Source organism: Manacus vitellinus, unplaced genomic scaffold (genome assembly GCF_001715985.3).
Source record: "Manacus vitellinus isolate BGI_N305 unplaced genomic scaffold, ASM171598v3 scaffold_40_pilon, whole genome shotgun sequence".
Classification (NCBI taxonomy): domain Eukaryota; kingdom Metazoa; phylum Chordata; class Aves; order Passeriformes; family Pipridae; genus Manacus; species Manacus vitellinus.
The window spans coordinates 3,083,277-3,097,139 of NW_021940541.1; the positions used below are offsets into that span (position 1 = coordinate 3,083,277).

A 13,863-nucleotide genomic window follows, 5' to 3' on the forward strand; every position below is an offset into this window, starting at 1 on the left:
AATATAAGTAATGACTCCATAAGTAGCATTCCATTTCCATGCTTCAGCTGCCTGACTGGGCTTCCAGTCTTTTGCCAGAAACATCCCTTCAAAATTAACTTTCTTATCCCATATTAATCTACATTTGTTACAGACAAAGTTAGGGGAATTTCTGATTATAAACAATATTGAACTGTTGACCTACAAAGAATTACTTTGTCTCTCTACTTCAAGTATGTTATAAAACCAACATAACTTCAGACTCTCAGGTAGGAAGGACATAAACCCACAGGATATCAAGCTGCATTAATTGTCCTCCATATATTAATTGTTCTCCAACTTTATGCCCAAGCTGGGTTGATTTTTAACAGTGGCCCTAAACTTGTGATAAAATTTTTAAGTACATGTAAAAAAACGTAGAAGATTGAGCAAAGGCACAACTTAGTTTTTAAAAAGTTCAACCACCTCCAAAGACACAACAGAAGTGAAATGTACTGGAAGGCACAATTTTCAGTATATAGGGGCAAATTAAGGCATTACAGCTGTAAATTTAGTTTCTTTCTATAATAAATAAACCACATGGATTCTGGCTAAATCAGATCATGCCACTATGAGGCATTTTTGGCAGCATTCTGGGAGAAAGCTGCTCACCTTCCTTTCTGTCTACAGCACACATTAACTCAACAAGAGACTGAGAGGAACCCTATTAAATAAATCCTTAGTGGGTTCAGCTCTTCAGCAGCTGGACACCAAAGGAAACTGAGGAAGGAAAAAACCAACATAACCACTGTGTTGATTTTTTTCCAAGCTCCTAATTGCTTCTTACACGCTCCTCCTGGGACAGAGGAGATCGCCCTGACCTGCTGGAGAAGGTTCTCCCACCCTGCAGGAGATCACTTTACTCTTATCAACATCTTCAATGCCTTCAAGGAAGTCAGTGCTAGCTCTACAAACCAAGGTGAGTGTGCCCATACCAAAAAGAAGCACATTGGGACCAGCTTGGAAAGAACAAACCAAAAATCTGATCAGCTGTTGTCATAAACCCTTCCTGAATGATTCCTTCCAGAAGTGCTGATTTGCAGGGAGAAACCTATGAGAGTAGCTATTGCTAATGAATATTAGTTTATTAACTAACTGAAAATAACCTAGGACAGCAGCCCCCATCCAACATGGATATGCAAGCACTGTTCCAGTAGTCATTTGAAGTGACACTGATGGTTCCCTCTGTAAAAGCCCAAATCCAGGTTTAAGATGTGAAAGGGCATAAATACAGCTCAGGAGGCCCTCGATTCCCTCAGCAGCTCAACAATTCTGATGGTTTTTTGATGGCTGTCAACTCAAAGGAAAGCTAAGGGAAAAATGGAAAGTAGTAAAGGTCACATTAGGAAACCAACTAAAAGCCAGGGGACTGCACAGCAGCAGCAGCTCTTCACAGCATTTTCCTGTGCTTAAACGTCTTGCTCCGGGTCATTAAACCAGTGCTTAGACCATGGAGGGATAAATCTGAACATAAATCTAAGTAAAACCCTCAGACAGGAAAGTAGGATTATTTCCCATTCAGTCATGCTGGATGCTGAAGGGAAGTCCAGGAGAACCAGAATGCAGGGCCATCCCCAGCACTACAGATGTGATTTCAGCTCCATATCCTGGCCTGAACCCAGAAGGCCTGAAAAACAGAGCTGCTACTCATTCGCTTGAAAGCTGTCACTTTTAACAGACCAAATGAGGGATTTTATTCAGAAAGAAATAGTTAAAGTTCTATAAAACTAAGTGAGGATATCAGGAACTGCCCACTGACTTCACAAGGAACATCAATGAGCCCAGGACATCTGTGTGGCTCATTACCAGAACTGCAGACAGTCCAGACACAGCTACTCCCTCCAAAATGGTTTTAATTTCTCGCTCTACTCAGAGAGCATTTCAGAGCAGGATCTCTGTGGATTGTACCTATCAACAAGACTTTGCTTTGAGCCAAAATACTGGGTTTTTTTCCTCCCCAGAGTCCAGCACTGAGAAGTGGTGTCGGGATTATTTCCTGAGCTGTCCTGCCCTGAGGATGGCAGGAATCATCAGAGCCGAGCTGGTGGAGATTATGAAGCGCATTGAACTCCCCATTTCACAACCAGACTTTGGATTAAAGGAAAATGCACTAAACATTAAGAAAGCTCTCTTATCTGGTTACTTCATGCACGTAAGGAAAAATACCATGGTTTGATCTTGCTGCATTGTTAAATCATATAGAATGCTTTCAGAGAATTTAAGTTAGTGAAACCTCTTGGTCACCAAAAAGAATAAAAGTCATTTTTTCCATGGTGTATCAAACACTTCCACCCATTCCAACCTTTTCTCTGGAGTTCAGCTATCACAGAATAAGAAAAAAGCAATAAGAAAACTGTCAATATGACTTTCACTTAAAGAACTCTTTTACTTCAAAAAACTCTTCTACCTTGTAACATTCTCTTAAACATTATTTCCTTTTTGAAGGTGAAAATACCCTGGAAATAGAGAAATGACTTGAATATATTTAGGTGCACATAATACACAGCTTACTTCATCTCAGCCTAGTAAGATACTCTGACTGTAATTGTAAACATAAACAAGATTAATTTATTCTCACTGGAACACGTTTTCCTTCACATCACTGTGCTTCATCTCAGCACAAGAATGACCCCTCCAAACTACACTGTTTCAAGTGTCCTGCCACACATTGTATTTCAAAGTCCATGAAGAGTATATATCTTAAAGAATATATGTTTGTGTTTTCACACAGACCCTTCAAAGCCAAGTTCAGACACTTATGTACTCACCTGCCCTCATCTGTTGCAGAGTTTCCTTTCAAATATACAGATGAACATTTTCTTTAAGCCTCATTTCATGGTAACCAGTCCCCAGCTTTCCCACACAAATTTGGGAAGAGGTTTAGCCTCTCCAGTTGAAAGTGTCCGAAGGCAAGTTTAATTTCTGATTTTAATATATTAGGCAAACACTGATCAATTGAGCAGTGGATGACTCCCTGCATTCTTTTTTTTTAAGATTGCTCGTGATGTGGATGGCTCAGGGAACTACCTGATGTTGACACACAGACAAGTGGCCCAGCTCCATCCTTTCTCATCCTATTACAACACCAGAAGGATTCCTGAGTGGGTTTTATTCCACGAGTTCAGTCTCTCAGAAGACAATTCCATCCGAGTTGTCTCTGAAATATCACCCGATCTGTAAGTTAACAATGATGAAATTGCTTCTTCCCTCCTGCCTCTACCACAACATCATCACTTTGTGGGGATAAAAACCAATAAATCAGTAAAAGAGGCATAAGAGAAAAGGATAATCTCCATACCTAGTCAAGCAAGAGGAGTTGGCATCACTGTAAGATGAAGAAATTGTTGCTTTTCACACTTTTTATATTCACTGGTGAATATATGTGGGATAAATTTTATTTCTTTGTTGCCAGAATTGTTCTGTCACTGTGTGCAGCTTTGCTTGATGGCTCCATTTTCCTTCAAAACACTCACTGCATTAAGGCTCAGAGCTACTAGAAAAGGGAAGATGTGTGATCTCAGCCCTTACCATTATTTTTGGGCAAAACAAAACACGATTTAAGTCAGCCTTCTGCATTTCCCAGCATGTGCTGATCTGTTCAGGTACTGAACTAAGTCTCAGTAACTGCCACTGTAACTGTCATCAATTGAAAAAAAATACCTTATAAGTTGCAAAAGCTTCTCACAAAGTAAAATATACAGAAATAAAATTCAAAGAGTTAACCAACCAGTGTACTCACAGAGTAATCCAGCTGGAAATGTCTTTGTTCCCTGAAAACCTATTTTCCAGCAAATCTTTTTTTCAACATGTTTTCTGTACCCAGCCAGCTGAATCATCCTGTATCAACTCTCTACAGATTCAATAGGCTACAGTCTTCCTGCTGCAAAAATCTCTTTACACCAAGAATATACATTTCCCTGTCCCATCTTTTCTATTTCCCATTTTTATAGGAGAGCCTTTTTCATAATGTTATTGAACCAGTACATTCCAAACCAGGAAAATTACTATTTAATGCCATCTGCACCACTGAGAACTGAACAACAATCACCTCAGCTGAGGACTGAATATATTAAATGCAAGTCTAATGAAAGCACAAAATACTACTACATCTTTCAGAGAATTTTGGTTTCTTACAGACAGGTTGGATTTGGGGTTGAAATAACAACTTTGCAGCTGTTATGCATCACCTTTTGTGTATGAGTGGAAATAGTTATTCAAATATTTCAGAATTCAATTTAAAAATAACCCTGTTTTGTCTCATTTCCTCCCCAGATTCGCTGAGCTGGTACCTCAGTATTATTTTAGCAATCTTCCTCCTAGTGAAAGCAAGGATATTCTGCAGGAAGTGATGAATCACTTGTCACCTGTTTCAACTACAAAGGAAGAACAGAAAACTACAAATGACAACAAAGAAAACGAGGAATTTCCCACCGAGGCTCCCACTGAACAGAGATGTGCCATTCAGTGATTTCAGACTGAACTATGACAGAGTGGACAACTACAAATAAAAGCAATATATGCAAAGTACATCCCCACCTTAACACATGTAATTATTTCAAACTTTTGACAGAAATGTATTTGACGGAAGAAACACAAAGAAAAAGCACTTTTCTCAACAAAAGGAGTTGCATCCATTATTTCATAACAAAAACACATGACTTAATTTTGGTTAAAAATACACTGAGCAGATCTTCAAGTTTTCTTTTGACACTGGGATTTTATTGACTGCTTGATGATGATACCAAAGTAAAATCAGATTAAATATTTAAAAAATATTAATTTGATGGCTGTTTTTAGGAGCACAGAGGAGGCATTTGAGTGGAACAAAACCGTTACCACCAAGTCTTGTGTGAAAATATTGCCAAGTCAGAGTTCTGCAAGGGCTGCCTTACAAAAACCTGGTGCTTGCAGGGGAGTTCAGAGTGAGAGGTAGTCTTTGAGTTTCTCCATAATGGCATTCATTCCATCAGCTGGAACTATCATAACAGTCCTCAAAGGCTTCATTGGTACATCATCAAAGGACCATCTGCCACCCAGGCAGGTGTCGCTTTCCTCTTGCACAGAGTAGTTGAACTTCAGGAGGGCTTTCTGAACGACACAAATAAAAGCATTCAGGTTAAAACTCTTCATTAGCATGAAGGCAATGCATCCCCTAAACAAAGCAAAAATAATGAACCTATTATGCCATGCTTATTAAGAAGTTTTCTCCCATCTCAAAAGGTCCACCCAAAAAAATTCCGCTATTAAGCATTTTAAACTATCTGCTTTTCACAGGATTTATATGATTCATATTACATTCTAAAATGACTGCTATCATTACAGTTTAGGATCAGAAAAATTACCTAAGACAGAGGGGGAAAAAAAAAAATCAATGTCCCCTTTATACTCTAACTGTGCCTTATTTTAGGTCGTTTTAAGGCAGCACCTCATTCCACACAATCACATTAAGAAAGGCCAATCCTTAGAAGCTATTGTGCAACTAACAGGGATCTTGGACAGGAAAATCAGGCTCTTAATAGACCTTCAACCCTGGAACAAGAGCAAACCACTGTGTAATTCTGAGAATTAGCCAAAACCCAGATAAAAGGGACAGCAGGAGAATGCAGGTGGAACTGAGCCTGCACTAAAGATGATGGATTGGTGTGGACAACATCTGGAAGGCCTGAGGCTGTGAGAAGGCTCTGCTCCCTTCATAGCCTACTCTTAAAACTGCTCAGAGTGCTAAAAATTAACATATCTGCAAGGATATGAGGAACAGTAATTCCCCTCTTTCACACTGCCAGTAGAAATCAATATTAAGGGCACGGGCACCAATATGAATCCTGAAGAGAGATTCAAAAAGCTTTTGGAAAGGCTGGAGCCACTGGAAGACATATTTGTGCTTCTCCAAATAGGCAGGTGTTTATAATGTGTATTATTTCTTTTCAGGGATATATATACTGCATACAAAGTCCCTTTTTATTAGCTTACCTAGACAAAATACCTGATGGATAAGGAATATGTATCTAAGAAATGTTTCTAGTTTTCCCACAAGTCAGATTAAGGAGTATGAGCTGAACCATTTAGTAGAAAAACTTCCCTAACCACTTCCCTCTGCAGAGAAAGTTAAAATCCAGTCTCCTTTTAGGTTTGCTTCCCACTAACAGTATCTCAAGGCTGTAAATTTAATTTTTGAAGAACCACCACGTTAAATGAGGGGCTTTGCTCAAGAACAATATGAGCAATGGAAGCCCTAAATTTTTAATCAATTCCAAGTCTGGTTATAATAGATTTCCTGGTTATAATTTTAAGGAACAGAATAAAGCCCAGGGAACTGCCAAGTGGAAAAAGGCCTCTCTCTGTTTTATATGGCTGCAAGTGTCTGCCTCATCACATTTAATACTCTTTTATGGCAATCTAATTAACCTTCTGTGTGATCAGGGAGGATATATACTCCAACACTAATTTAACATACACACATTCTTAAATGCAGAGACCCTACTTCATCTAACACCCTCCATAATGCTTAAAATGAATTTTTTTTTTTTAAGACTGTTAAAAAAAGAAAAAGCACTTTCAGTTTGAGTCCACCCACTTGAGCCGAAAATGACTGCAATTTACTTGAAAGCACACAATTAATTAGCCTTTAGAATGCCAGTCAAAATAACAAAGCAGAGAGGAACACAGCCCTTCTGGAAGGTGACACCCAGGGACACAGGGGCATCACAGGCTGCTCCCTGCCAGCTTCTCAACAGCACAGAGAGCTCAGGTTCAGCTGCTGTGGCAGGAACACAGAAAGAAAATCCCCAAGTTGTTACTGCACTGAGGCAACAACATTTCCTGTGGCTAAGAATGAATTCCCCCACTTACATGTTCCTTCTTCCCAAGAAATAAAATTACAGCCCTACCTACCGCAGCCTCTCACTGAGAGTCATGAATGATCACACACAGCAACCCTGGCCATTAACCACACAGTGCATGTGCAGGGACTTCATCCTGTAGGTACTGCCAGAAATGAAAAATAATGGTCCCTTGACAAAGCAATAATATTGTACAATAGGATTTTTTAAGCTTGGGAAAAAAAAACCACCACACAACAAAAAATTCCTTGCATTTCAAAGCACATTTTTAATTTAATTTCCTGCATCTTCCCCTCACCTGATCTGGCTTGGGACCAGAACTGTGTAGACAGATTGCCTTAGGAGATAGGAAGTAATATTTTCATCTCAGTATTTTAGCACTTTTTATTAATATACTTGCCCTGAGTAGAAGAGACAGAAAAGGGAAATGAGAGCTACTTGTTTGGATCTTCAGAAGTTTTTTATTCTGAGCATTTTTTGAAAGTAACAGAAGGTGACCAGAAGGAAACACAAATCAATACACAAAAATAGCTTGATTGCTCATCTCTCAACACTACTCTGAAAAACCCTGGATTTAATTTAAAAGGAGTTATGATCATATCTTGTTAAAAGTTCCTCTTAAATTTAAGGTAAAACACCTTTTTTGGTGATACATAAAGAAAAATTAACATCTTAAATTAAAAGTATCACGTGTTACCTCATGAAAGAATTCTTCCTCTGCATTTGCAAACATTAATTCCTCCTTTTGCTGATTTCTCCCTTCCCTCCTCTTAGAATTATTCTTGGTGGCTTCTGTGAAGGTTTTGCTGATAAGAAGATAATAGTGGCACTTCCCACAAGGTTTGTTTGTTCTCTGTGCCTCAGTCAGCTCTTTCCTAAAGATAAATAAATATTTACACATTTAAAAACATGTTTACATCCACAATTTAAATCCTAAACAAGTATATAATAAACCTTATATTGCATTAGTATAGAAAGAATATTCATATTGCAGCCTATTATCTTATGAATGCCTCAGAAAATAAATTTTGCATGTTTATTCCTAGTACATAAATATACTATTTGTATTTTAAAACAACAAAAGTACTGATGTCTTTCCACACCTCACAAGATAACCTTTACTTCCCAGAGTCTTTCTCATGGTAGACAGTCTGTGAAGTGATTCTAAGTGCAACTCTCCTTAAAAATACATCACATTATCACTTCCATGAGGACTTATAACTGAAAACACTGAAAATAACTCTTGCCCAACCTTATGTTAAATATGTTGTCACTGAAACACTCCAAAACCTTTAGGAGAAAGAGGCTGAAATCTGAATTTCTGCTGTCACAAGTGCTGTATTTGTGGTGACTTCAAAGTTAAGCCTTCAAGCACCTCATTTTTTTCCTCTAAAAACCTTCCTGACCAATCCTATCTTACACACCCAAAATTCCTTAGAGGTCTCCTTAATTGCTTAAATGAGCCTGTCTCTCAATCCAAATGCTCCATTCCAGAGCCAGGCACTAACACATGAGAAGAAACATCCAAGTTGTTCCTAATCAGCACCCTATAAAAAGTTCTCATTTTTAAATCTTCCCAGATCAATATGAAAATAATCAAACAATACAAACTAAACACAGCTAAATATAAGCTACACACAGCTATTTCTGTAGTAGAAACGCACATATTCTTAAATTATACCCTCCTTTTTGTGTTTTGTTTATATTTTAAAAAGTTTTTTATATTTTAAAGTACAAAGAGTTTCCCAAGCCTAAAGATGTAAAGAAAATTTAAAAATTAACTGAAGACCTTATATGAGATTAAAACAATTTTTTCTGTTCCTGCCTTACTTACATCTGTAGTACCACCTGTCTTAACATAGCTCCACATAAGTAAGATTTCTGAAAAAAATATGAAGTACTATTCAACATTGTGTCAGAAAAAAAACCCCAACAAACTTACTGGAGCTGCTGGTGCATGGGCAGAGCAATCTGGGGTGGAACATTGATGAATCTTTCACTGAGTATGAGGCCCACAGGCTTTGTACAGTCACTGAGGAGTTTACTCAGTTGTTCCACTACGTGTTGGTCACAGCTCTTCTCGCAGCGACTCAGAACCAGCTCTTTGATTTGCTCAGCACACTGTGTACCCTGCAATCAAAAGGTGTATTTCCTTTACCTTGCAGAAGGACTATTTGCACAAGAAAACCTTGAATGTCACCTTCAAGGGGATTTCCTGCAGGCCTGGTGGCAATTTCCTGGAGCAGCCTCCGAAGCACTAAACAATCCCTCTGAAATCGTTCATAAACAATTCCTCTGAAATCCTTCAGCAGCCCTGAAGCTGAGGGCAAACAAAGGTTGGCAGCTGATGGGAACACAGAGCACTCCACAGCAAAACTCCAAACTGAGGAGGATCAAAGTGGAGAAACACAAGTGACTGACAGTTCAGTCACCCTGGAATTACCGGATTTAGTTTTCACTCTTTGACCTTCAGCAAATTACTACAACCAAAAAAAAAAAATCTAAGTCACGTGTGACTTTTATGACCCCATGCTGGAATTCAAAATCCCGATCCAGCTGTCCAGGCTTGTCACACAGGGTAGAAAGCAGGATGCAGCCTCATTTATCACTAACTAGATGTTAATGAGGAATACCAACCTTCCTTTCTGTTAAGTTCAGGCAGCTTATAAAACCAAAGACCTCATCATCGTCATCATCATCATCATCATCACTACTGTCCTCCTGAACTTCTGCTTGCTGTTGAAAGAATGAAAAAGCAACAACTCAGACTGACATTCTATTTCCACTCTGCAGCAAAAGCTGTTTGTCTTCCCAGGAGATGCTCAGCAGATGACAACCATCCAGGTGATCTGTACAAACATAAACTGCAAATTCTGGGGCTGCTTCACTGAACATCTTGCTGTACTCAGAGCCAGCTTTATATAAAGCCAGGTCATGCATCTTCTGCAGCAGGGGCTTTTGAAAGGCACTAAAGTTTGATAGCTCACATTTAATAAGCAGCATCTCGGTCCGAGGCACGGCAATATCTTAAGGAAAAGCAATTTTCTGCAGTTTCTAAAGTAGGGGAAGTAAACCTGCAGTGTCTTAAAAAACACAGAGCAATAGAGCCTTGATAGGGAGTGGGACAAAGAGCTCAACAAAACTCCACAATAAAAAAAATGTGGGGAAAGAATTGGGGATCATGCAGCTGGAACAGAAGGATCATATTAAACCTGGACAGAAAAACTGCTGGCACGGGACAAAAAGTGGATGTATAGCAATGGTTTAACAGCACAACTGTGCCATGGGGGCAGCTTGTTTGGGTTTGAAAGCAATGTGGCCATGATATCTCGAGCACCACACAATATTAAGCAGCTTCCTGAGCCAGCAGAACTTGTTCAGCAATCATCCCCGGATCCTTTTCTATGCCCAAAGAACTCTGCACAAAAAAAATCTGCACACAGGGTATTTCTGGTCTCTATCTTTGTACCTCCTGAGAATGCAGGAAAGACCCAAGCTCCTATTTCTTATGGATATGAGAACAAACTTCTCCACAGCATTTTCGGCATTACTTCCCTACTACACCAAAATTCAGAAAGTGAAAAGACTTTCATATGTAAAAAGAAACCAGTAATAAATCAAATTTATTCTTTGGTTGAAAGCAGGCATAGAAAATTTCAGCTCCCATAAAACAATTACTCTCAAAGCCAAAAAGCAAGATACAAATTAAAGCATCCCCTTCTGAAATACAGAAATTATGTCATTTCAACAACAATTATTGTACTGAACTTACAAACATAAATTCTATCTTACCTTGATAATACTTCCAATATGGTTCTGTTGTATTAATATATCAGTCAGCTCAGCAGTGTTAACAGGAGCTTTTAGAAACAACTGGAAGACAGGAAATAAGTATAAAGTTTTAGGCACTGATAATATATCATGGGCCACTTAGTAGTAAATAGTCAGTAATGTCTCTAAGTTGCCATGGAATACTCTGTTGCATTTTTAATTTCTATTTAGTGAGGTTTTTTATTTAACTTCCTTCAATATAATACTGTAAAGACTAAAAATCAGCTTCTTGAAGTACTTTCTCCTGGACCTTCCACACACAAGGTTTCCTGGGGAGCAATTAACATTATGAAGACAGAAAGATGCAATGTGAAAGAATAATCCTACATTTCATTGGGTCAAGTTATGGAAACCACAGTTTAGGAGACACATGTTCACATGCAGCTGTAACTATTTAATCTCCATGAGCTGAAGAACAGTAAAACTATAAATCAATACAGAGAATGTGAACTGATATCTCTGCTTCACTCTTTAGATATTATTTATCACACTGGACATACCAACCAAGCTAATAAGTAGCCAAAGTACCTGTTGCAGTAACTTCTTTATCCCGTTGTAGTCATTGTCTGATATGGAATGTGCTTCAAATTCAATATTCACTTCCTGTGAAGAAGTAAAACAGAGAATATCAAACACACTTGACAAGAACCTATATCAAAACAAATCTAAATTTGAAGACAAGTAATGGCAGATATCAGAAGTAAAACTTATTTCCATGTTTCAGCAACCCTGGTAATTGTTAGTTATCATTTCTTCCGTGAAAGAAGCAGAGCAGCTGTGGCTGCCCCATCCCTGGAAATGTCCAAGGCCAGGTTGGATGGGACTTGGAGCAACTTGGTCTAATGGAAGATGCCCCTGCCCAGGTCAGGGGGAACAAGATGAGCTTTAAGGTCCATTCTAACCCAAACCATTCGGTGATTCTGTCTAGTAAGACAAGGAAGGTCTACAGAGGTAACTGAGACCACATGATTTACTTGAAAAGCTACCTGGACATACAGCATTCACTCCTGGCACCCAGGAACTTTCTGACTGCTCTAAAATTCAAGGATCTCACTGAATGATTAAGCCACTAAATTCAGAACAAAACACAGTTCACAGTTGTTCTGAATGCTGTGCAAATCACTGCTATAAAATTGATATAAACCAAGGGAGCACTGGATGTTCTAACACCAGTCTTGCTTCATGGCTTTTCCACTACCCAAAATAACACCCTGGTAGGAAAGAGTTCACAAACCCTCCATATTTCATCTATTAAAAAAATAAGACAAATACAAACTCATCATATATTTTGGTGTGTCCTATCTTGCTGCTATGGGCTTCATCTCCTCCCTCCATGTGTATTCCAAAGCCAGAGCCTGCAAAGCAAGCTGTTACGAGTTGAAGGGAAAGGCTAATATGGCAAAAGTAAAAATGCCCTTAAAGTATTACTTTACAAAGTTCTGCATAGTTATAAATGCTCAGTACATTTCTTTAATATTACAGTGCACACCTTGATGTCTTATACGAGAACTGAGGGAAACTCAACATATCTTTATATCAAGACTTCCAAACTAAAATAGATGTAAGAGTGATATATCATCCTCAAAAGCTGGGCTACTAAATTAAAATAAGTGTTATTCTGCAAATTTTATCAGTTGAACTGAAAAGCAGTGCAGGACACAGAGAAACCATCCTCATAATCCCTGCCACTGAAGACTCAAGAAACTTCATCCACAGTGCAATAAAAACCACTGTCCTACCCACATTATGCAGGGGTGTTATGCACTTTTAAGAAAAAGGAGGAAAAAGAAAGGATTATTGTCATTAGCTTTAATTTTTCAGTGTTGAAACAGTAGTGAAGTATCTTTTACCAGTTTACAAACACTGAACGGGACACACAGTACCAGCAGTGCCAGTCCAGAACTTCAACACATGTTAGATTAAACCAGGGCAGTGCCCACTCAACGTGACACACGTTTCTAGCAAATGGGAAATGTGCTTTTCCATCATGTTACTACAACTGATAACACAATTAAACCTACACTTCTTATCAGGACATGTTTTTTTTAAAAAGACAGGGTTTGTGGTTTTTTTATTTGCTAACTTAAGTAGGGCCTCATCTAAGAAAAAGGAAAATAATTAACTAAAAGTGAAATCCTAGTGAACACAATCACTGCAGCAAAATATTTAATTTAAAATGTACCAACTTAGAATCCACAGATACTTCTGTTCTTGGCCTTTTTAAGCCCTGTGAAAATAACAGGTTGCCTTATCTGAAGATTTTAGTAAGAGTTCAAAGTCAGTGCACAGAAACACAGAATCATTTAGGTTGGTAAAGCCCTCTAAGACCATCGAGTCCAACCATTCCCCCAGCACTGCCAAGGCCACCCCTAATCCGCGTCCCCAAGTGCCACATCCTCACGGTTTTAAATCCCTCCAGGGATGGGGACTCCACCACTGCCCTGGGCAGCTGTGCCAGGGCTGGACAGCTGTTTTGATGGATAAGTTTTTCCTAATATGCAATCAAAACCTCCCCTGGCACAACTTGAGGCTGTTCCCCCTTGTCCTGTCATTTGTTACCTGGGAGAAGAAACCGAACCCTCCCAAACATCTCCGGAACATTTTCCCGAACATCCTCCTACACACCTTACCGAGCATCTTCCTAAACAAATACTCTCCCAGACAAACTCCCGCCCAAACAACCTCCCGAACACCCCCCCAAACAAAAACCCTCCCGAACACCCTTAAGAACATCCCCCCAGATACCGCCCCAAACATCCCCCAAGCCCCCTCCCGACCCCGCTCCGGGCGCTCTCTCCCATCTCCCGCGCTCCTCTGGACGCCGGGAGCGGCGGGGCCGGGCCGGCTCGGCGCGGGGCCCGCTCCCTCTCACCTCATCGATCGGCTCCTCCGAGTCCGAGCCGTCCGAGCCCTCCGAGCCGTCCGATCCCGCGGATCCCGACTCGACCCCGAGTCGCTGCCGGCCGGTCCCGGCCCTGCGGAGCGCGGCGCTTGGCCGGCGTGGCCATGGCCGGCGGGCGCAGGCGCGGCCGGAAGGGACGTGTGGCTGCGGGGCCGGCACAGCGACAGCGCTCCGGGGTGCCACCGAGTGTCACCCAATGCCACCCAGTGTCATCCAATGTCACCCAATGTCACCCAATACCACCCAATGCCACCCAATGTCACCCCAGTGTCA

General features: G+C 40.0%; 2 protein-coding genes across 2 annotated transcripts in view; one reads left to right on the forward strand and one right to left on the reverse strand.

The window, feature by feature from the left end:
* DHX32 (DEAH-box helicase 32 (putative)) overlaps positions 1–4,835 on the forward strand; it is a 22,057-nt gene extending 17,222 nt beyond the window's left edge. The window contains exons 8-11 of the mRNA XM_018078509.2: positions 788–937; positions 1,980–2,170; positions 3,013–3,194; positions 4,291–4,835. Of these exons, the coding sequence (XP_017933998.1) occupies positions 788–937; positions 1,980–2,170; positions 3,013–3,194; positions 4,291–4,486 (719 nt within the window). The 3' untranslated portion in view covers positions 4,487–4,835. The remainder of the gene's footprint in view (positions 1–787; positions 938–1,979; positions 2,171–3,012; positions 3,195–4,290) is intronic.
* BCCIP (BRCA2 and CDKN1A interacting protein) lies at positions 4,716–13,696 on the reverse strand. Its single transcript, XM_018078507.2, is given in 8 exon segments — positions 4,716–5,106; positions 7,555–7,732; positions 8,800–8,987; positions 9,495–9,593; positions 10,650–10,730; positions 11,217–11,291; positions 13,561–13,633; positions 13,635–13,696. Coding segments are annotated over 8 exon segments (927 nt in total). The 3' UTR covers positions 4,716–4,935.
* Between the last annotated feature and the right edge of the window lie 167 nt (positions 13,697–13,863).